Below are 25,682 nucleotides of genomic sequence, written 5' to 3' on the forward strand. Positions count from 1 at the left end.
AAAGTCTGGAAGATACTATTAAAGAAGAATGGGAGAAGTTGTCACCCGAATATTTGAGGAACACTTGCGCAAGTTTCAGGAAGCGTGTGAAGGCAGTTATTGAGAAAGAAGGAGGACACATAGAATAAAAACATTTTCTATTATGTAAATTTTCTTGTGGCAAATAAATTCTCATAACTTTCAATAAACTAATATGTCATACACTGTCTTTCAATCCCAGCCTCAAAATATTGTAAATTTTGCTTCCCCACCCTGTATTCTATTCTATTCTATTCTATTCTATTCTATTCTATTCTATTCTAATTAAAACCAACCACAGCCATGTTTTATTAATGCATATGTGTATTTCCTTCAACCACAGGTGGGTGAACACACTCGGTATGGCTGCTGTGCACGGGGTTGACGTTGTCATGCGTCACTCATTCTTTGACTATGGATACACACACCTTGTGGACCAGCACTTTAACCCTTTACCTGTAAGTGTCTTAAATTAAATCCAGTATACGAGGCTGCTGGGTCAGACTCCAGTATATTAATAAAGTCTAACCTGCGCTCCGGATGCAGGTCTGTTAGACTCTGGACCGTCTCCGTACCAGACCCCATCCTGCCTGCCTTGATGGCACCTCTCGCTCTTTCCCGTGGGAGTTATTAGGTGAGATGAAAGGCGTTTAGTGGTGCTGAGTGGTTAGACGCGGGGGCGAAATGCCATGTAACTTTAGCCCTTTGTCAGTAGCTCAGGACCGTGTCACAGCTCCCCTCAACCCCCCCATTGCAACTGTGTGCTCCTCTGTGCGGACAGTTGGCCGGTGACAGACTCGCAACCTGAGATGCCGATACACCAACATGCAACGCTGTGCTAAATGGAACTGGCCAGTCCTCTGCGGTTCAGTTTGATCTGTGATGGACAGATGAGCAATAAGCTTCGCCAGTTACAATTTCAATGGCAAATAGAATGTTGTAAAACAATTGAAATTCAAAGTCATGATTTCTGAAGCCTATATATATATATATATATATATATATATATATATATATATATATATGTATTTTACAGGGCTGCCAGAATTAATGCAGATTAATCCACCATCATGATTGATCTGATTAAAAATCTGAATGCAGCTAACCCATCTACAGCACAGAATGACTCTGAACGTCTCTGGCAGTGCATTTCAGGCAGTTTGTCCAAGTAGAGTTACCGTCATGCATGTGCAAATGGGCAGTTGATCCAGTAGTGACAGGCAGCAGAACCAACCCATAAAGATGGAAGATGCTATACCGTACATTGGCCCACTGAATGGAAATATGAGAACAAAAAAACCCAAGATGGAACAGTTGTTTCAAGTTGTTTTGTTGAAACTGTTGAAGGTGTTTAATAAACACATTAAGTGTATGTATGTGTGTGTGTGTGTGTGTGTGTGTGTGTGTGTGTGTACACATATATATATATATATATATATATATAAAGTGTGTTTCAAGGTTCACTTTATTGTCATTACATGTAGTGTGTACATGAAATTAAATCAGTACTCAGGTTCAGCAATATACATGGTAAAATCCTATAAAATGAATCCTATATTAAAGATAATAATAATAAAATCTGATAATAACAGTAAAAATCTAAAAAATAATGAATAATTGATGATTCATCTTTGCTCATGCAAAATGAAATGCAATTAAAATAGATTACAAATAAATGATGTTTAATTAATTGAAATTAATCCACAGCAACCCTGTGATTAATCTGATTAAAATTTTTGACTGTTTGACAGCACTATTTTTTTTTTATTCTACTTCAAGTTCAACGTGGGCTCTTAATTGGCAATATTTTCTTTGCTGAACGTGAAACAGGTCTAATATGTGTGGAAAAACATATAAATTACAATAATTAAGAGTGTTAAATTGTATGCCAAGTTCATTAACAAGATTTAGGAAGTTCATAAAAGTTTACTAATAAACCAATGGCTCACACTCAGGGCATTCTGTTTACGCCAAATGAGTAAAGATGATGGATTTAAGGAGCACATTACATATGTTTTTTTTTTATTACTTCCTCAGCCAGACACAGCTGCACAATGAGCTTTGACAGTCTTGAAATAGTATTTTGCTGATCATTTCTGCAGATGCAGGCAACAATTTTTCACAAAATCTTTCATTACTGCTGTCTTATGCACACTTTTTTCTGCTTCACTTCAACTATAAGACATTAAACAATAGAGATGGCTTCATTTTTCTTCCCTCTTCATCTCCATTATTTTTCTTGGAATGACAGTCTCCTGCTAGGATCACAATGCTTTTAACATGGCTGGATGTCTGAAGCCTGCACCAGCCTACCTGCTGAGAGAATTCACTGCAGGGCCAACCTGTCCTCTGTGCTCGGAAAATTTATGGCCTGGCCTCTTGCCTCAAAGGACGACTCTTGAATTGGTAGATGTTGAATCCAAGTAGCTCCTGGCCCTTCAAATGACTCAACCACTTTTTTCACTCCTCTCCATCTTTTTACTTTGTATTTTTAACATTCTGTTTCCACCTTTTTTTTTTTCTGCTGTCTTTCCACCTGTTATTTTATTCCATGGAGCTGATCTGCATATCTGTTCATATAAGTAGAGAAGATGTCTGACTCCTCTAAAAAAAAAAAAAAAACACATTTATAAAGAAACAATTTATTTCACAATCATCTTTATTTGCCAAGTACATAAACACACAAGGAATTATTTTTTGGTAGATGTTGCCTCCAGTAAATCATAAATACAAGATGCAATAAAAAATGTAAGGAAAGTAAAATAAGAAAAAAGAAACTATATTCATAAAGACGCAGTATCTACCTCTCTAAGTACATAATGAATGATTGGGCTCGATTTACAATTTAAAAACCCACTTGTCTGACTTACCTCAGCCACATAAAGTTCCTCGCTCCACGCATTAAACCGTCTCTTGTAAACCTTAATCACTATGTGTCATAGTTTGATCTTTTCCTGGATGTGTTATTTGTCTTCATTCATTTGCTGTTACGCTTTTATTTGTTACGGGAAATCCAATTAGAATGAAATTGAATTTACATCCTCATTGGTCTAGTTATATTAAAACTAGATGCAGTGTGATAACATAGCCTCAGACTTTAAACCTGGGATTTGCTGGGTTTTAAGTATGCGGTCTGACTTTCATTTGCCCAATTAAACACGAAGGAAATTTGTTAATCTCATCATTATCCTCTTATTCACTGAATTGCACCGCTGATGTTTGACTGATGTATGGTTTTGCTTTTCTGCAGTCTTTCTTTTACTTTTACTGAATTTAGAGAACATTATATTTCTGTTCATTCTTAATTATTGTTTACGCACCCTTTAAAAATATAAGTTGGGGGAAAATTGAGTGAGACGACTGATTTAGACCTCATTGGATTTTTCTCAATGCTACAAAAACTGTTCATATTTCCTATTTTAGCCAGGATTTTTTATCACATATAAAATGTTGAATAATCGACGGTGTCTTTTACCTGAATTTTAAGACTGAAATACATGTACACGCCACCACACTAGCCCCAGACGACTAGCTGTTCTTTGTTTAATACAATATACAATAATCATAGATCACAGCTTTGGCCATACACTCAGCCATCCATCCCTCTGCCTGTGGCCAACACTATACAGTTCCATACTGTGCTTTGCTTCTTCGATGCCTTGGCAGCAAATTAAGTTAAAGCCTGCATGGAAAAAAGAAGCCCTTAAATGTTGCCATATGCAGGATTGCATGGGAACTTCCTGAGGAACACATGTTGTTCTGGGTCTCTTGGAGAGGTGTTGAGTCTGTGTAGTCTGTAGAGTGAGACACAGTATGTTGGACCACTCAGCAATGATAACAGAAAACAGCATTTCATGATGGAGCATAATATTTTCTAAAAATGTCATATTTAAGATCTGTCAATTCTACCACCGGTCAGCGGCTGTTTGATACAACATGACACGTTACATGGGACAACCGGCTTTGGTGAAAAGTGCTGAAATATTTTGACTCGACATTTTCAGGGAACATACATCTCCATGTCACCAACTTGTGGCTTTGCCTGAATTTTCCTAATTCTCACAGTTTGTGAAACTCAAGCTTAAGTTTTTACAATCACCAGCGAATTTCAAGGCTGAATAAACACAATTGAGAATTTAGTTCTCACATCTCAGGTCTTCATTGTTGCGGGAGGGAATAAAAATCCATGCATTAGACTTTTAAAGAATGTGTCGTAGAACACTTTATAGTAAGGTACACACATTCATTATTTAGTAGTTTATTAGTATCAACATTGGCGGTATATTAAGACTTATTATTCATTATTAAGCACTTCTTAATCTCTAATTTTGCATGAACATATTCCTCTTAATTAACACTTATTTATTGTAAATAAGTAAGTTAATTATAAACTTATAAGATGGTAGTAACACAAGAATAGGATCATAATTTAACAATTTACATTACCATATTACCAACCGTTACCTGCGACCTGCCTACCCTCAGCTCAGTCACTAAACATCTAAAATCATGGTTAGTAGACAACCAAACCTGCCTTCACAATCTCATATAAAGTCATCTGACACTCTGAAATTGTGTGTGTATGTATGTTGTGTGCAATGTAGTATAAATGTATAATGTGTTTTACTTGTCTGTTGAATGAATACACTGGATTCTACTGTTTTATGTGAACTATGTTGTTTTATGTAGGGACTAAAAATGGAAAAATAGCCTTGGCTATAATCTTGCGTAGTGGCACATGGTGTTTATTAATATGCACTGATCCTTAAAAAAAACCAAAACAAAACCTTCCTTACATACTATCAATAAGCAATAATTGAGTAATTAGGAGGTTATTGAGGTAAAATATTACTTGCATAGTACAGTAGTTGTAGAGTAAATTTATGAAGAAACAGGCATTAAGAGTGCTTTGGATTATTTAGATTTAGATTATGCCACTAATAATAACTAAATGGGGAATATGCGTGCTTTAATATAAAGTTTTACTGAAATTCTTGTCATAAATGAGTGTTGGCTTTAAATATTGCACTGCCATGAGTACTCAGGCAATAAATGGATATGAATGAATGAATGAATGAATGTTTTTATTATTATGTCTTGCATTAAGAACATGCTCAGACCTTACATGGGCTTATAAGACACCAAAAATACAAACCAAAAATCAAATACCAGACAATAGGCACAATAGATATGAAGAAAACAAAGTACTGACCTATTTAAACAAACACATCTGCCGCTTTTTCCAGGCTTTACAAACAAATAATGCTAATTTATATCCATTTGAACTAAACAACCATTTCATCTTGTCATCATCAGTGGTCCAGAACATATCAGGATTTCGGATACACATGTCATCAAACAAAGAGGCTCTCAGTTCATCATATAGAGGACATTACAAAAGAAAATAATAAAAATAATGTATTGTCTTTTGCTCTGAAAATGATGCATGTGTTGTGATGTTGCCCCTGCAGGATTACTGGGTATCCCTGGTCTTCAAGCGACTCGTGGGTCCGAAGGTTTTAGCCGTCCGAGTGGCCGGACTGCAGAGGAAACCCCAGCCAGGAAGGGTCATACGAGACAAGCTACGTATCTACGCCCACTGTACCAGCTACTCCAAGTACGTACAACTTACAGTCAATGTTGTCTTCAGTGATTTCGTCATGTTTTTTTTTTTTTTCATTTGAGGTTGACAGATGACAAAGTGCACATCCTCTTAGGTTTTCAGTGATGTGTAGCAATGCTTTGGGAATGTCCTTGAAGAAATAGATGGAAAACAGACTGCCGTGCTTTTTACTTTTTCTTCTTTTTTGCACCTGAGGCCCAGTGTCTGGTGGGGAAGAACAAAATCCCCAGCCAGCCCATTCGGCTTCCCATAAATAAGCAGACCGCAGACACCCGCTCATTCACAGCTCAGAGCCTATAAAACTTAACGGGTATCACTTATCAGGTGTGTGGGGGCTGTCTCTCTGCCGTCAAAGAGCCGCTGAAAGGTGTGCTAGGCCTTTATCCCATCTCGGATTGGCTGGAGGGGGCTATTCAAGGGGGAGGAGGGAGGACAATAAGGCGGTCTGTGCCGGGAGGAGATAAAGAGCGCCACCATGAACCTGTTCAAGGTTATCATTTAACCCAGGCCAGTGGCTGTCAGCACCAGGCTAGACTTACGGCCTTACTCGAGACAGGGTTCGTTTACAGATCAGATAGATGATGGTAGATGGAGATAGATGGGTAGGAGTTGCATAACAAATGTACACAACTGTATATGGCATGAAGGTTTAGACAGGTATCTGAAATACTTCTCAATGAATTTACACAGACGTCACCAGTTGGTTTTCATTCCTTTTTTGAAGCCTTAACCTCCTAAGACAAAGGACATTTCTGCAAGGTACCAGCTTTTTTTGTTTTTTTATTAAATAAGTGCCTATATTGGAAACATCATGATGCAACAGTTTTTTCAAATGCAGTTTTCAAAATTTTTATGGAATGTCCTTTGTGGTGGACAGTTTTCTTTTCTTTTTTTTTGTATAAAGTTGTGAAACTCTTGTCCACAAATGTGGACAGAAAACCCATAGCTGGGTTTTAGGAGATTAAGGTTGTATTTTGGCCGACGCTATTTAGATTTTTTTTTTTTTTTTTTTTTGAGCTAGAATTGACCATATTTAGACAAAAGTGTGGACTTGGACATGATTATGAGGACTCGTGAGTGAGCTAATTAATTTCTTTTTTCTTTTTAATTTTCAAATGTAAATGAAGCAAAATGGACAGAAAATAACATTACTCATTGATATCAGATTGCATATTCAAATAGGTAGAAGTATATACTTATTAAATCCCATCCCTTTTCTGTAGTTCATTTCATCCCATAATACAAGTAATCCAGCTTCCCTATCTAAATCTAACAGTAGTTCTTAGTTTCAAATTATTTCTAATATCATTAATCATCAAAGATTGTGCCTGATTTATTTACTTTATCTATTTAGCTATCTATACACATATATACATAAATATATAGATAAATACATAGATATATTAATACACATATTTATAAGCAAATTATATATGAAATATAATGATATTCAGACACAAAAACTAGTAAATTTCTCAAAACATTTAATAAAACCATTCAATGATCTTCTAACTTTTTGAAATATAGATATATAAGGTACATTAATGCTAGTGTGATTCGTTTATACCAGTGATCAGTTACCGGTTGCTAAGTCCATTTACTTCTGTATCGGCTGTTTGTACCCACAGTGAACAGCCTGTACATCAATTGTTAGTAGAGCACTTGGGTTGGAAGTCCTCATTTTTACCCCCTAGACTTTTTTTCTGTTTTTTTTCCAGCTCCTATACAAAAGTGACAATGTTTAAAAGTGGAGTTAGCTTATATCAATAATTGAGGATAATAAAACACCCCTATGCAGGTGTAAATCTCAGATATTGAACCATTACACGTTCACTCGAGTTGTCTGTCAGCAAAATGTATTTAAATCAATAAACAGAATCTCCATAAGTCCAATTCAGCAGCAAAGCATGACCTCAGTCAGAAACAATTCTTCTGTTAGCCCTAAAATCTTATTAACAGAGGGATCATTTACAACCAGTATCATCATTAGAGTCCAAATACAGCAAATAAAAACCACTGTGACTCCTGGAAAAAAGACTGACTTACTATTTTTAGAAAGATGTTCACTGGATACCTCCACACTGACTTCATTTCTAGCCGTTGCCGCTCCACACGTACTCGTCCACCTTGTGTGTGTATGTGATCTTAGTACAGAAATGTTCATGGCTTGCGGTGCCACTCAAATCCACTCAACATACCAATCAGTCCTTGGCTTATATGATCAGACAGCCAGGCACTAGAGAAGCCCTTCTTGGATCCAAAGCCACTTGAGCTGCCATTATTTCTGCCACTTTGTGGTTTATACAGTCAGCTCTTAAGTGGACTAACCATTGTAGTCTTAGTGGTTTGACTGTACTGTGTTAGTCTATATATGTGCTCAGGCAGTCAGTGGTTTGAAAAGTCTTTACAGATTAGATATTTGACTTTCACTGCCCTTTTACCCCTTTTAGTGGTTTGCGTGGCATTTTTTTTTTTCACTTTCCAGTGATGCTCTGACATCAAACAGGATCAACACATGTTTATGTTCCTGGTTTGGATCTGTAAGAGACTCATCATTTTAAAGACTTGAGAGGTCATTATCTCTTCTTCCATCTAACCATGTGATCTATGAGTTGGAATAATGGCCCGCACATTTCATTTTTCAAAAATGATTCAACATAGACCCAGATGAACAGTGCTCTCATCATCTGTGGGATTATTCTTTATTTCATTCCAAGAATATTTTAACCCATAAGGACCTGAACAGCCACCGACGACCAAAGACATCTACTGATCAGAAGTGTTTAATAAATGTTGATCCACTAATCCTATCAATACATGTAAATAATCGGTGTAAAATGCAGTTTGTCTTCTTTTCGTGGTCATCAGATATGACCCATTTGGACGTTCAGAGCCTCCGTAGTGAACATGGAAACACCGTCATCTTCTATAACATTGATTCACCAGTAAAACCCATGGAGTTGGATCAGTGACAGTGGATGAAGACACTCATGTTTGTGTTCAGTCATTAATATTTTCTTCAGTTTTGTCTGTTCCTGATTTAATAGCCCTCAACATTTTTTTTACTTTATTGCCATTATCAACAAAAGACAGGTAATTAACAATACAGAACAAGATTGCCTTGAGAGTAGTGTTCACTTTACATAAATGTATGTATGAGATTTCATCATATAATATGAGGAAAAAAACAAAAACAAAATGCAGCCTTTCATGTATACATCTTCCATTCGAATAAATGTACATTCCTATCATACATACTCCTACAGTAATAGCCAACAACTTTAATCTGAGCTTTTATGAACATCTACATGATCAGTGAATTAGATGTAGGGAAATATCTGATTTACACCTAAAAAACACAAACAGACATAGGATAATATTATAATAAAAATCACTTAAGAAAGGTTAAATCTAGAGAAAAATTCATTTGGGAACTGCCACAAAAGTAGCATGGGGTCTTTATGGGGTTATACATGAGAAATCCTGAAGGTTTAATCAAATTTATGACTCACCCTTTGCCCAGAAGATAAACATCTTGCCAAAGGGAAAAAATTCCTGTAAAGATATGACATTTTTGAGGTGGTAACTGGAAGAGATGTCTACCAGACGATTTAGTCAGAGCCCAGAACACCAAGGCCGACACATGTGGTATTCACTACAGCTGTGTTGTCTTTGTCCTCATATCTGGGCCCTTATTAGATTTTATCATGTTTGTCTTATCTGTCTCACTTAGTTATTTACCTTCAGCCAGTATCGCTATCAAGTTGTGTCCCCAGTGCTTAGCTCTCAGGAGAGAGACTCAAACAGTGTTGTCTGTGTAATTCAAGAAGTGTTGCCCGTTACATTCACACCCTTCATCTGACCCTTGACTATGCAGGTTTTAATATTGGACAATGTATAATAGAGGCAGATCTGTGCTTTAGATAGCCATCACATGGATAATAAAGGCTTCCAGTGAAATATGATTTAATGCATGTCATTCTAAACATAGATGATATTTTAGGCCATGATAAAGGATGCTTACTTCACAGTGGAATTCCCTGTTAAGCATGCTTTATCTTATTATTTTTGCACAAGTCTTTTGATGCAGATTAGATCAAGGAGTTGCGGTTTGATTCTACTATATGTAATAAAAATATCAAAGACTTTCTTTTTTCTTTGTAGTCATCTTTAATTATGGAGAATTTTATTCAACATGGCAATGTAATATATAATAAATGCCCGTTAACAGATGTGCACCGGGATTATTTCTCCTCTTGTTGTGTCTTGATTGTCTTTTGTGTAAGTAAAACAAACCAAAAATATTAATGTAATTTTGTTCATCACTTGGTCTACCGTAACAGTCATAACTACGTGAGAGGATCCATAACGATCTACATCATCAACTTGCATCGGTCACGGAAGAAAATTAAACTGGCGGGGACGTTACGCAATAAGACCGTCCATCAGTACCTGCTGCAGCCGTACGGAACTGACGGACTTAGGGCCAAGTAAGTCCAGCTCTTCCATATATACACATATAAACACATACAGTATTTTTTTAAATAGTGAGTCTGTATAAATGTATTTTCTGTGTATGGATGAAACTGATACAAACCAAAGAACAATTATTTTGCAAAGGTGCATGACAAAAATGAAAAAATAAACAAATAATGGCTTAAGGAAAGTTTCCCAAACAACTTAATACATTTTGTTTAACATATGCTTAATAAATATAGTGTTGAAGACATGCCTTTCAGTGAACTTCAGAACCAAAGACTAGGAAGAATGGGTGATAGAGCTGATGGGGCAGCTTATTATTTAATATTTATTATTTATTATTTACCTTTACTTAACCAGGAAGTCCCATTATTGAGATCAGAAGTTTCTTTTACAAAGGAGACCTGAACAAATCTTATGTACAGGTATGCATACGTTCAATAAGCATATTATTTTTTAAAAATAAATAAATAAATCTTTCCATATTGATGTAGCAGAAGTCACTTCATATGCAAAAAAAGTTTAAAATAGTTGCACTTTTTTACTGACATAGAAATATATCAGCGTATTTATTTTAAAAAAAAAACAAAACAAAACCTGAGCCCAGTGTTCTCCATATTGTCTACACGTGTTAGCGTCTTCAGTCTTCGCGCCCCGTTTGCATTTGTCTTCATAGCCTACGACAGATGTTTCCTCTCAGATTTTTATTCGTCTCGTGTTTCCTCGCAATTCTTCTCATAAATTTCCTACCTGTTATGCTTTATTTAACAAAGTAATGTGATTTCTGTTGCTTAAAACATCCATTAAAATAAAAGGCTTACGTGTTCAGTTTCCCCTTCTCCGCTCTAATCCTCTAGCCTGTTATTCTGCCACAGACCTAAGCCTCAAATCCTGGAATAACAGCCTAATGACTAAAGGCCATGTGTGTGTGTGTGTGTGTGTCTTTGTGTTACACGATACCCACACAGGACCTTAATGGAGGCTCAGGCATGATCCTTCAATAACAGCATAATGATGGAGGATGTTTTAGGTGTTAGAACAGGATCGCAAGGCAATTAATATGAGAGCAGGCTAACGATGGGCCTTTTTCAGGCCTTAAGTGCTTTCCTTTACCACAGGCAGCACAGGGAGACTTTTATGAAGAATTTAGCAACACCAGATGTCTATAAATTTGTCTGAGTGGTGGGACTTTATAATACTGAGCCAAACTTTGAGCAATTCAATGATTCATAACTGCGACATATTGAGCATAGTTTTACTAGATTGTTTTTTGTTTTTTGTTTTTTTTTTTGTAAATTTGAGGTTTATGCATAAATGTTCAGGCCTTCAACCATCAACTCTACATTACTGTGAACTTTACAATACAATAGAAGAAAAGTGGTTAGTAATTACAACAGTGCTGAAAACGGACTGCAGCATTGTTTTTTTGTTTTTTTTGTTCTGAATATTTCAATCAAAAATGATTGCGGTTCACAATAATATTCCTGGCTAAAACAATACATTACTTATTCATTAAAAATAAACATGGAGATCTAAACTCATGTGGCTATTTTGGAACTAATTATCTTTATAGTGTGATCATAAAAATGCAGATAACACACTATAAACTAGAAAAGCACTCGGAGAGCGCAGACCTCCGCCAAGGCAGATCAGTGCCCCTCCTCCCGTAAATATTTACGTTACTATGGGGATCTTTGCTCTGCTCAGAGGACAAGCATACAATCTGTGCAGAATATTATGATACGACACAGATTTGTTGAAGCCATCGAAACATACTGTGAGAAAACGGCCCTGTGTTTGGTGTATGTGTGTATGTATATGCAGAATATATGTTCTGTCTGTGTTTTAGTTTGTCCTCTTACACACACAGATGCTCAGTAATGATTTTATGATCATGATTTTATTATGTATTATGATTTTTTTTATCTGTAATAATAATAATAATAATAATTATAATAATAATAATAATAATAATAATAATAAAAAAAAGTAGAAGCACTCAGAGAGCACAGACCTCCACCAAGGCAGATCAGTGAGCCCCCGTGCCCACCACCACCAAAATTGAATCATTTGTTTCTTGTGCCAGTATCAACATTTCCTGAAATTTTCATCCAAATCCATCCATAACTTTTTGAGTTATCTTGCACACGGACAGACAGACAGACAGACAAGCCAACGCTGGCAAAAACATAACCTCCTTGGCGGAGGTAATGACAAGAAAAACAGCTGCTTTTCAGATTTATTTCAGAATGCTTTTAATATTTTATTTTAATAATATTCTAGAATATATTGCTAAATACTGTGTATTTATGATGACAAGAAAAATAAAGGCAGAAGATATAAAGCCTGCACAAAAAACTAATGTACAGTCACAAAATAAACTTGAAAACCATTACATTTCGCTAATATTTGTCAGTGCATCCTGTATCTGTGTGTTTTATAGTTGTCACTTTTGCTCAGTTAACTTTTTTTTTGTTCTATAGTCCTATGTTACATAATTTAGAATGAAAAGAAAATGTAAAAATTCAATAAAGTTTCCACACTAAAAGTCAACTTGCACTGCTTTATGTCACACTGCAGTTGTGATTTTGCAATTTTGTAACAGTAGCACCCCCAAGTGTACAACTATGAGAATAAACCTGACAGAGATGGGGTTAGTTTTATCTTTTCTGGACACTTTACCTCATCTTTTTCTTCTCAAAAATCCGTGTCAGACTCCATGTATTGGAAACATTATGTCTGGAAAGTGAGTATGACATATTATCTTAAACCTGACATGTGTAATTTGTTAATCTGACAGAAAGGACATGGGGAGAAGAAGCAAATTATATACATATATTATTTACGTCTCCTATGATAGGGCCATTTTTGGGAAAATGTTGCAGGTATTTAGAAATATATGTATGATTAAACACATCCTCTGAGGCGGGAAGACTAGTTTGCTACAGAAGATAAAGATTATATTTTTATAAGGATATGGAAACAGCACATGACTTAAAAAAAAAAAAACAGAGTAATTAGAAATAGAAAGACTGATATTTACTTTTATAGAGCATATTGGATAAACAGAATAAGATTTAACCCATAGAGAAACTCTTTAAATCAATATATCATAATATATAATAAAGATGATAATAACAATAATAATAATAATCTTTAAAATAAAATCACCATCACCTTTATTATTACTCTTGTTATTTGTCCATTGTATGGAAAAAATGTTGTGAAATATAAACTCCAACATATTTAGTTTGACCATTTTCTTTTTGTTTCTTCTTTTTCTAATTTAATTTAACTGTTATCTGAAAATCTGAATACATATGCGCAGGATTCTAGAGAATATAATCTGTTATATTAAAAGAACCTTGAAGGAATCATTCAAATTAACCCTCAAAGACCCAACAGCTGTCACCAACAAAAAGAAACTACTGAGTTAAATATTTAATTACATTTAAGGAAATATACAGTTTTTCAGCTTTTCAGCTGCATCAGATATGACATATTTGGACGCTGAAAGGCTCTGTAGTGAACATGGAAACACTGTCATTTTCTGCAACATTGATTCACCAATTAAACCATGTAGTTTGACAAATGACGATGGTTTTAGACACTTGTTTTTACGTGTAGTTTATGATATAACGTACTACATGGATGTCTTAGGTCACCTTTAGCTAAGTTGTTTTAAGACGGATATAATGAGCATAATATATATTTCTCCGTCTCTTTATTAAAATAAACAACAAATAGAGGGGAGTGTTGTGCACAGCATTAAATACACAAAAAATATAAACATGAGTTGAACGAAATACTTGATTACTTCAGTAAATCTCATATTCAAGACATGTTCCATTCAAAGGAAGGTCACACTAAATACCAAATACTTAGGTCTGCTTTTTTTTTTTCTCCAAAATTCTTATTTTTCATGCTGTTCTATGTTTCAATTGTATCTTGTTATAATCCTGTGTTTGTAAATTCTAATATATTGTATTAAACTCTTGCTTAAAGAAAAAAAACTTGCTTGCAGCCTGAAACTTTTACACAGAACTGTATTCACTTTTATCACAGTTTTCTCTGTTTGGATATAATAACCTCCAAATTTATTATGAGATTTATGAACAGCTTTATGAACAAAAATCAAATAATAAAAAAAAAAAGTCCATTGTGGAAGTTGAACAGCCAGCCCCTGTTGTTATAAAGTGATTGTTTGTAAAAGTGGGTGAGCTCATCCAGATTGCGTTTCCTGTCTTGTGTTTGCAGACATGTCCAGCTGAACGGGGAGAAGCTGTTCATGTTGGACAATGAGACGTTCCCAGAGCTGAAGCCAAAGACACTACGGGCTGGACGGACGATAGCCATGCCTCCCATGACCATAGGCTTTTATGTCATCAAAAACATTAACGCGTACGCCTGCCGACGATAACACTGACCTCTCTATATCCCTGAAATACAGACCAGATGCTCATTAAATACGTGTAGGCTAGAATATTTAATTATCCTCACAGTTACAGGGAAATTTTGGGTGAATACAGTACAGTGTTGTATCGATGTGGATGTGGATTCCTCTGATCAACACCTCTTCACCTTTAAGCCATTCTAACACATTTCTATCAATTTTTCATGAAAAGAAAAAACAAAGACTTGCCCTCTACACACATACACTAACAAGGGCTGCACTGAGAACCTCTCCATTTCTTCACCAGCTATTCCTCATATGCTACGAGATTGTTTTCTACTGTTTTATGCCTCTGTTTTTTATCGTTACAAAAATGCAATACCAAAAAAAAAAAAAAAAGAAGTCCACATCTTTGACCGGACTAAGCTATAATTTCTTGAAAAGTCCGATTGGTTGGTTTATTGTGTCTGCCAAGAATGTGTTTTCTCTCATCAAGTGAATACAATCAAACTGAACAGGCTCCATCACTAAAGCATATGCAAGTCAGCTTCAGTCTGACTTGATCCTTTCCACAAAGAGAAAATGTCAACGTGAATGTGTGCAAGGTAAATGCTTGAAGTGTGTGTGTGTGCATGTGTGTCGTTATTGATAAAGCTACTGATGTGTCGGTCCAGTCTGTCCATGACGTGCCACTAAAAGAATGTTTCTTTTCCTGCCATATCAAGTGGCGTCAAGGAGAATCTATTTTTCTGTTTTTTTGTTTTTTTTGTTTTTTAAGGCGGCCTTTGAATATTTCTTGTATTATTACTTTCCTGGTGCAGTTTCCAGTCTGTTTAACTGCAGAGTTTGATGTATCGCAGGTTAGAAACAATGTGAATCCATCTAGAACACAGGTGTCAAACATGCGGCCCGGGGGCCAAATCCGGCCCGCCAAAGGTTCCATTCCAGCCCGCGGGATGAAAGTGCAAAAATTAACCTGAACAGTCAAGGCTGTCAAAATCATTTTGGTTCAGGTTCCACATACGGACCAATGTGATCTCAAGTAAAAATAACAACACAATAACCCATAAGTAATGACAACTATAAGTTTTCTTTGTGAAAAATTATGTGGAAAAAATTTTAAGTGAAAAAAATAACATTACACTGTGAAAATATTTACACTTACAAAACTATTCTTTCACAATAAAATGCAAATAAATACATAAATAAAAACAAAGATGAACCTGAAATGTGCAATTTTAACAATATTCTGCCTGTTACTGAATATTTTGTGCGTTTATGGATCCACTGTGATCTGTAGTTGTGTTAATAATAAGAGATGGAATATTGTAGAAATTGTTCAAATTTTAGTTCCAAACTCCAAAATTTTAACAACATTCTGCCTGTTACCAAATGTTTATGTAACATCGTGTTTAATGCACATGTATAAATAATAAGTCGAGATACAATATTGTTAAAATTGCACTAGTTTTTCAAATGAAATTTCAGTTTTTTCAGGTTATTCACATCTTTTTTGTAAAATGTAAATATTTTCATAATTTAATTGGGGTTTTTTTTTTGTACTAAAACAAAAAGAAAAACCTGGACTTGTCATTATTTATAGGTTATTAAGTCATTATTTTACTGGTCTGGCCCACTTGAGATCAAATTGGGCTAAATATGGCCCTTGAACCAAAATGCATTTGACAGCCCTGATCTAGAACATCTTGTCTTTACTGCATCCAGACTGAACCTGGGTTTTGCCTCTGACTTAAAAAAAAAAAAAAGTTCCAAAACCCTTTTTTTTTTTTTTAGGTGTATTTTAATCTTACTATCTCCTCACAATGATCTCACATTTTATTATCTTCTTATGCTGCTAGTTTTATGTTTTGTACTGAATATACATTATATATTTTCCATATTTTGTACAGATTGACTGTCATATATAATTAGATAAAGTGTTGTACATAAAAAGACTGATTAAAAATATTCAAACTTGATATTTTTACTTACGTGCAGTATACAACTAATTTATATGACTGAATACTTTATTGTTATATTTCTATATTAAAGAATTACACTTTATTTTATTTGTACTAATGTCCAAACTATAAAAGCAATAAATAGAAATACTTTCACAATGTCCAAATCTTACATAAAACACACATCTGCAAAATGCTAATAATATTTTTACTCCAGATTTCACACTTTCACATAACTGCTACATCATTTTTTTTTTAGTGTTCAACCCTGTTTTTTTGTTTTGTTTTGTTTTTTTTAATCAAAAAATCGGTCTGATTCTGGAGGTTTGGTTTGTTTTTTGTCGTGTTGTTAATATATACTCTGAATGGACACAGTATAAGGACAGTGACGTTACCAGAATCACACACAGTGGTAGAAGCAGGACCGGGTTTGTTAAATAAAGAATATTTGTCCTCTGAATGTGTTTATAGTTAAAGTAGAGGTGTTCATATTTCTTTCGGAAAGCATTATTTTATTATGTAAAGTGTGCTAATGAATATTATTTTTGGTTAAAAAATGTTTACATTGATAATAAACACTTCAAACACCACTTGTCCTCGACGTTATTCACAAAGTTGTATCACAAGTAAGAAATGAAGGTGCACAGATTTTAGTTTTTGCTTTTACATTTTATTTTTTATTTATTTATACTTTTTTTTTTATGCTCAGTCGTATTAATGACCTGTTAGCAATTAACCTAGTGAGTTGTAAAACCATTCCTTTTTGACACCTCTTAATTTTCCAGGTTTTCAAAGTTTTTGATGATGCATTGCTGCCATTACATTCCAAATTACCTTTATCTTTTTGCAAAATTGTACTTTATTTCAATTTTATTCACACATTTGCGATGTTTTTTTATGTTCTAGTGTGAATACATTGTAGGTTTATGGGATTTACAAATGATAACAGGCTAATATATTCACACTTTACAGAGCAGCAATCTTTTTTTTTTTTTGGAATTGGGGTTGTGGAATATGTGTCCAGTAAATTAACAAAAAAAGTTACTGTATAAATTCTCTTTAACCTCCTCAGACCCACTGTTCACATTTGTGGCCAAGAATTTCACAACTTTATACAAAAAAAGAAAAGAAAACTGTCCACCACAAAGGACATTCCATAAACATTTTAAAAATGGCATCTGAAAAAACTTTTTTATCATGATGTTTCTAATATAGGCACTTATTTAATAAAAAAAAAAAGCTTGTGCTTTGCTGACATTTCCTGGGTCTTAGGAGGTTAAGTTCTGCCATATAAAAACACCCAGATTTTTACTCAGTAAGTCATTATACATTATTTGGGGATTGATTGATGTATTTATTTCAAATATGAATGTCAAAAAAGAGGAAAAATTAACAAAACATTTAAACATAAGACAAATAAAATACATATTCGAAAAGGAGTGAAAAGAAGTATAACTTATGAACTCCCACCCCTTCTCCTTAAATAATTAATAACAATAATAAGCTTCCTAGTCACAGGACATGACATTTTTTTTTCCAAATTCTTCAGCAATATTATTCCAATATTGAGATAATTTTGTTCACTGCTAAAAAAAAAATACATGTACGACCCACATCCTGCTCACAGCACAACCTCCAGCAATGCCTGCTACAACTAAAGGTACATTTGTTTGGACAAATATAATGATAACAACAAAAATAGCTCATAAGAGTTTCATTTCACAGCTGATGTCTAGCCATTTTCCATGGTTTTCTTGATAATAACCAAAATCACTTCAGTTCTTACATCAATAACTATGGCATTGCACTGACAAAAACAGTGCTTTTAGGCATTCCATGTTTTCTTTTCTGTCTGTTTTAGTCACATGATACACATAGGAGTTAGTACTGGACTGCATAACCATTGTTTTTGATGATTTTTGATGGTCTAATAATTTTTTCCACGACTGTATGTCAGTAAATATGACCCATAAATCATCAATAAAGTAAAACGTGTGATCTATGTTCCATCTTGAATGCATATTTCATATACAGTGACCACACATAAAGGTCTGTTTCTTACTTTTTTTTTTTTTTTCTTCTTTTTATGGGCTCAGCTGGCTGACAGGCAGCTGTCTGTACCGATAAGGCAGCAGCCGACACCACCTGTACTCCCAGTCACCATTGCCCATTTTTCTGACACCTTTGCTTGTGTATCCTCTTTTATTTGGACATTTTACCAGGGAGTATCTCACACTACTTTTTTTTTTTTTCCTTACATTTTTAATTATATACTTAATAAATACAGGAGTTAGTACTTGATTGCATAACCATTGTGTTTGATGACTTTTGATGGTCTAATATTTTTTCCGCGACTGTACAGGGTGGGGAAGCAAAATTTACAATATTTTGAGGCAGGGATTGAAAGACAGTGTATGACCAATTAGTTTATTGAAAGTCATGAGAATTTATTTGCCACAAGAAAATTGACATAATAGAAAATGTTTTTATTCTATGTGTCCTTCTTTCTCAATAACTGCCTTCACACACTTCCTGAAACTTGCGCAAGTGTTCCTCAAATATTCGGGTGACAACTTCTCCCATTCTTCTTTAATAGTATCTTCCAGACTTTCTCCTAATAGTTTTGCTCATAGTCATTCTCTTCTTTCCATTCTAAACAGTCTTTATGGACACTCCAACTATTTTTGAAATCTCCTTTGGTGTGACGAGTGCATTCAGCAAATCACACACTCTTTGACGTTTGCTTTCCTGATTACTCATATGGGCAAAAGTTTCTGAAAAGGTATGGATAATAGTGTTAGGTATGATTATGACATCAATACATGTTTGGTTTCAAAACAATTGACGTAATGCCTGCTGAGAAAAAACAACTAAATGTTCATTGTAAATTTTGCTTCCCCACCCTGTATACGTATCCAATCCAACCCAACTTTATTTGTAAAGCACTTTAAAACAACCACAGTGGATCAAAGTGCTGTATATAAAAGTAAATAAAAAACAAAATAACGGAGTAAAATACAAGAATAAATTAACCCTTTCATGCATGATATCCACATTTGTGGACACATAGTTGAAACTCACTTTCCAAAGGGTTTTAAAGGCAATATTCTCCAAACCACATGGGTCCAGTGTCTGTAGACCCTAGGCAATACAATGAAAAAAAGTATCATCTTAGTTTTAGAATTTTTACTGCTCTGTGATTTCATAAAGTTAACCTCCTAAGACCCAGCTATGGGTTTTGGAGTTTCACAGCTTTATATATATTTTTTTTTAAAAACTGTCCAAAACAAAGCATATTCCATAAAAATGTAAAAAAAAAAAAAAAAAAAAAAAAAAAAAAAAAAGCTTCTGAAAGAAATGTCGCATCATGATGTTTCCAATACAGGCAATTATTTAATAACAAAAAAAGCCAAAATTTCTACTTTCCTTGGTCTCAGGAGATTAAATATCTTCTTAATAAAACCATTGTTTTTAAAAATTCAAAATACATTTCAATTTTAGCCTAATGCTGAGTAATAAAATCAATAATTAAAAATAAATAAATAAAAATCGAGATACCTTTTTCATAATTCATGTATGAAAGGGTTAAAAGACATAGAACAGGGGTGTCAAACTCATTTTAGTTCAGGGGCCACATTCAGCTAAATTTGATCTGAAGTGGGCCGGACCAGTAAAATAACAACATATATAACAATATAACATAATAATATATAAATAATGTCAACTCCAAACTTTTCTCTATGTTTCAGAGCGAAAAAAGCAAATTTACATGATGAAAAGGTTTACATCTACAAACTATCCTTTTAAACAGTGGGAATAACATGAACAAACTAAAAAAATAAGTGTCATTTTAACAATATTCTGCCTCAGTTTATCATTTACACATATTCATTATAACTTACAGATCACAGTGGATCTACAAACACACAAAACATTTAATAACAGACATAATTTTATTAAAATTGTACTTACTTCTCTTAAGACATTTCAGGTTGTTCATATTTGTTCAGGTTATTCATATTTTTTGCGAAATTATACTTTGTTTTCGTGGAAATACATGAAAATATTTACATTTACAAAGAGATAAATTTGGAGTTGTCATTATTTATATGTTATTATTATGATAGTATTTTACTGGTCTGACCCACTTGAGGTTGAATTGGTCTGAATGTGGAACCTGAACTAAAAGGATTGTTAATTTCTTCAGTGTAATTTTTGCATTTCACAAATTCATCCCAGGGGCCGGACCGGACCCTTTGGAGGGCCGGATTTGGCCCCCGGGCCGCATGTTTGACACCTGTGACATAGAACAACTGTAAAAATAAATAAATAAAAATACTTAAGAAAAGATAAAACCTAAATAAAAGAACAAAATACAAGAATACATTAAAAAAAAATAAATTATAATTTAAAACAACAAAAAATAAGAACAATAAACCAATACCAAATAGAACAATTGAATAAAACTGAAAGTATGAAAGTGTACAGTGTGTTTACTATTTGAGAAAAGAAGTTGATACTTTGGCTGTCGAGCTTTGTGCACCCACATATCTTACTTAACTCATTTATATTACATGGTAGTAACTTCTAAGACTCAATCACTCACTCTAAAATATTCTTATAAACCCAGTATTCTGAATCCAAAAGAGGATTTGCATCCATCGAAAGTACTTCTTCTGCAGAAACAGTTAATTCAAATCACATGAATTAACCCCCCGAGCAACACACCATTGTAACTTTTAGGATTTTAAGAGGCACACGGTTATGGGAAGGGCGAAGAAATACAGAAAGGGGATGAAAAAGTATGATTTATACCTGCACGGGAGCGCAAAGTAGGAAGAGACGCCCTCCTCAATCATAAACTGTCAGGCTGCAGAAGCACCTCCACACAGCCACTGGAGTATTTAAGTTGCACTCACTCACTCAGTCTTAAACACACACACATATACTAAGTGTTACACTCAGTGGCCCCAGATGTGAAAGCAGCTGGAGGGAGTCTTTGTAGTGGGAGAGTGCTGTCTTGTTACAGCATGAGGCAGCTGCTGATGGAAAACATGAAGCCAGGATGGGCAGAACCGTCCAGACCTCAGGTTTGGCTCAGACGTACTGAACCCGGGTCAGACTTGGCTCAGTGTCTGCTGATGCATAGACAACCAGGATCTGCTCCGAAGAATCACGTGGAACCGGAAGAAACAGCTGAGTCCCAAAGTGCAGGACACAGCGTTACAAAACCAGCCTTTTTACCTTCGTCAGGAGGTATTGTGATCACTTTGCTTTGTGTGTGTGTGTGTGTGTGTGTGTTTGTTTGTTTGTTTGTTTGTTAGCAAGGTAACTCAAAAAGTTATGGACATTTTCAAGAAATTTTCAGGAAATGTTGATACTGGCACAAGGAAGAAATGATAAAATTTTGGTGGTGATCGGGGAGGGGGCGGGGGGTTGGTCCAATCAGAAGGAGGAGTGGACTCACAGCATCAGAATGAAGGAAAAAATGAACAAAATGCACAAAAATGAAGAAAATACATACATTAAATGAACACAAATGAAGAAAATAATAAATAAAATTTACAAAAATGAAGAAAATACAAAAATAAAATGAACACAAATGAAGGAAATAATGAACAAAATGCACAAAAATGACAAAAATAAAAAAAAAATTAATGAACACAAATGAAGGAAATAATGAACAAAATGCACAAAAATGAAGAAAATATAAAAATTAAATGAACAAAAATGAAGAAAACAATGAACAAAACGCACAAAAATGACAAAAATATAAGAATTAAATGAACACAAATGAAGGAAAAAATGAAGAAAATGCACAAAAATGATGAAAATACAAAAATAAAATGAACACAAATGAAGAATATAATGAACAAAATGCACAAAAATGACAAAAATATATATTAAAAAAAATGAACACAAATAAGGAAATAATGAACAAAATGCACAAAAATGACAAAAATATAAAAATTAAATGAACACAAATGAAGGAAAAAATGAACAGAATGCACAAAAATGAAGAAAATATAAAATAAAATGAACACAAATGAAGAATATATAAAAATTAAATGAACAAAAATGAAGAAAATAATGAACAAAATGCACAAAAATGAAGAAAATATAAAAATTAAATGAACACAAATGAAGGAAAAAATGAACAAAATGCACAAAAATGATGAAAGTTCAAAAATTAAATGAACACAAATGAAGGAAAAAATGAACAAAATGCACAAAAAAGAAGAAAATACAGAAATTGAATGAACACAAATGAAGAAAATAAATAAAATGTACAAAAATGAAGAAAATACAAAAATAAAATGCACACAAATGAAGGAAAAAATGAACAAAATGCAAAAAAAAAAAAAAAAAAATGACGTAAATACAAAAATTAAATGAACACAAATGAAGAATATAATGAACAAAATGCACAAAAATGAAGAAAATACAAAAATTAAATGAACACAAATGAAGAAAATAATGAACAAAATGCACAAAAATGAAGAAAATACAAAAATTAAATGAACACAAATGAAGAAAATAATGAACAAAATGCACAAAAATGAAGAAAATACAAAAATTAAATGAACACAAATGAAGAAAATAATGAACAAAATGCACAAAAATGACAAAAATATAAAAATTAAATGAACACAAATGAAGGAAAAAATGAACAGAATGCACAAAAATGAAGAAAATATTTTTAAAAATGAACACAAATGAAGAATATAATAAACAAAATGCACAAAAATGAAGAAAATATAAAAATTAAATGAACAAAAATAAAGAAAATAATGAACAAAATGGACAAAAATGAAGAAAATATAAATATTGAACAAAATTAAGAAAAATGAATATAAAAACACAATGAAGAAAAATGAAGAAAATGAAGAAAAATGAAGAGAGTATGAAAACTAAAATGAAGGGGGGGGGGCAGATCTCTCATGGCGGAGGTCTTTGCTCTCCGAGTGCTTCTCTTGTTCCTGTTGCCATCACTGAGCTCCAAAAGAAATAGTGACATTGCACTTTATTAACTTATTTTTAGTTATTTATTCTATTTCTTTGCTCTATTTATTATTACTGTGACTCCAAATTTTCAAATTTTTAAAACGTATGTTCTTATCCTGGTTTTTATCACAGATTGTTTTTATCTTCTCTGGGTTTTTATTGTGTTTTATTGCATCTTGTTTTTATTTATTTGATCCTGTTTCTTTTATTCTTTTACTTATCCATGCTGCTGTACTGATGAATGGTGCAACACTGGGCACTTTTTGTTCTGTCTTTTTGTCCTTTCTGGAAGCTCGATCAAGTACCTGCCAAACATGTTCAATGTATGTCTTGTATGTCAAAGCAATCACCTCGACTCCAAAACAAATCTACCCACAGGTACAAATAAAATAACCTTGAACCTTGAGTGGATCAAAAATGCTCAACGTTCAGTCTCGCTCATCCAACTCTGCACATACAGACGGCAATTCAGTCGATTTTTTTTATAAGTTTGAGCCCCAGTGAAGTTTCATGACAGCGAGCGATTAACAGCAGGACCCTTTCAAGACCTGTGATCCAAAGCATGTCCCTTTAATTATAGTTTTGTTTAAAGTTCCATTCATGGGAAATTGGTTTTTGCTTTTATGCAAACAACAGAAATGTTTGGTTTCAGAAATGATGGTGATGGACAGTTCCATTTTGCATGTGGTACATTAAACAGGCCAGTGCTGAGATTCATGAATTAGACCAGACCCCTTAACACTTTTTCTCTATGTCAGTTTAATCAGGGGGCGGGGGAGCAGAGAAATCCTGGTTATTATACAAAGACATCCAGTCACTGAAGGCCACAAAGTCAGATGGAGATGCAGACATGTTTTATTTTTGTAAGTACATACCAGGGTGTGAAAACAGAAGGCTTTTTCAGAAAATAGGATGGGATTTGTTTCAGTTTCAGGAGTAAAATGTGCTCAAAAGATCAGATGATGGACTGTTTACTTACACCAGAAAACTGTCTACATGCATAGCCAAAAGTTTTGGGAATGACACAAATGGATGCTCTGCTTATATAGAGTACTCATTACCTCCATCAGGAGGTATTGTGATCACTTGGTTTGTGTGTTTGTTTGTTTGCATGTTTGTTTGTTTGTAAGGAACTTTACAGGAAAACTATTCCAACCGTCTTTAGCAAATTGTACCCGTAGATAGGCCTAGGCCCTGGGATGAACCCATTAAATTTTGGGCCAAGTAGGCCAAAGTTCAAGGTCACAGCAAGGTCACAAAATCTACAATTTTCTTATCTCTTATCATTGAGCAATTTTCGAAAATTCATAAAAAATTCAAAACGACTCCGATTAGCCTCCAATTTGATACACCCGTAGCTTATAACAGTATCTTGTGTCTGGCATAAAATTGTCCACATCCACTGTGGAATGTGGACTCTGTGGACATTTCAATTTAACAGTGAAAATCCCATTTACAACACTTTTTTTTATTATAATTCAGCAAATATTGATTGGAATTTAATATAATTTGACGTACACATGACTGGTACCAAGCTTTAACTTTTTCTGCTGTTTGGAACAACCTGGAAACTGTTTAATTTAAAAAGAAATAGTCGATCCACACATGCACACCGTTTGAGGTGCTTGGTGCTTTGCGTTCTCTGAACACTTGTTGAAACTCTAAAATTCAAAATTTCAACCTTCGTGTGCTATTGGTTTTGGTTTGTTTATTTGCTTGATTTTCCTTTTGTTTATGTGTTGTTGTTTTTCTGTCCACGATGTCTTGGTAACTATCACTAATAAAGAAAGCAAAACAAAACAAAAAAACCCTTAGTGTGCTATTGGACATCGACATCTACCTCTTTTTGCCTTAAAACATCCAAGCAGACACTTGGTAAAAAGTAAACACATGCAATAAAACAAATATAAGGTCATAAACTGACAAAAATCCCTCATATTCATTATTTACACCTTCAAAATTTCTTTAAAATCTCTCTGAATCACTGTACAGTGTTATAACATGCATCTTGACTTCACTGAGGAACAGGATTGGCCCCATATTTAATGTGAAAATTACCGAAAATAGTCACTTGCCTGATAAAGGGTTAAATGTAACTTATTTATCTTTACATTTCTTTGAAACTTATGTAATGCCTCTGATTGCTCATTAATATACATCAGAAACACTTGGAAATTAAAGAAAAACTTGTGTCGTTCCCAAA

General features: G+C 34.0%; 1 protein-coding gene across 1 annotated transcript in view; it reads left to right on the top strand.

Annotated features, from left to right (window-relative positions):
• hpse2 (heparanase 2) overlaps positions 1 to 14,915 on the top strand; it is a 65,604-nt gene extending 50,689 nt beyond the window's left edge. The window contains exons 9-12 of the mRNA XM_030155914.1: positions 362 to 476; positions 5,490 to 5,635; positions 9,985 to 10,131; positions 14,378 to 14,915. Coding sequence (XP_030011774.1) covers positions 362 to 476; positions 5,490 to 5,635; positions 9,985 to 10,131; positions 14,378 to 14,540 — 571 coding nt within the window. The 3' untranslated portion in view covers positions 14,541 to 14,915. The remainder of the gene's footprint in view (positions 1 to 361; positions 477 to 5,489; positions 5,636 to 9,984; positions 10,132 to 14,377) is intronic.
• Positions 14,916 to 25,682: the final 10,767 nt, after the last annotated feature.

The sequence above is a fragment of the Sphaeramia orbicularis genome, chromosome 15, assembly GCF_902148855.1.
Source record: "Sphaeramia orbicularis chromosome 15, fSphaOr1.1, whole genome shotgun sequence".
Classification (NCBI taxonomy): Eukaryota; Metazoa; Chordata; class Actinopteri; order Kurtiformes; family Apogonidae; genus Sphaeramia; species Sphaeramia orbicularis.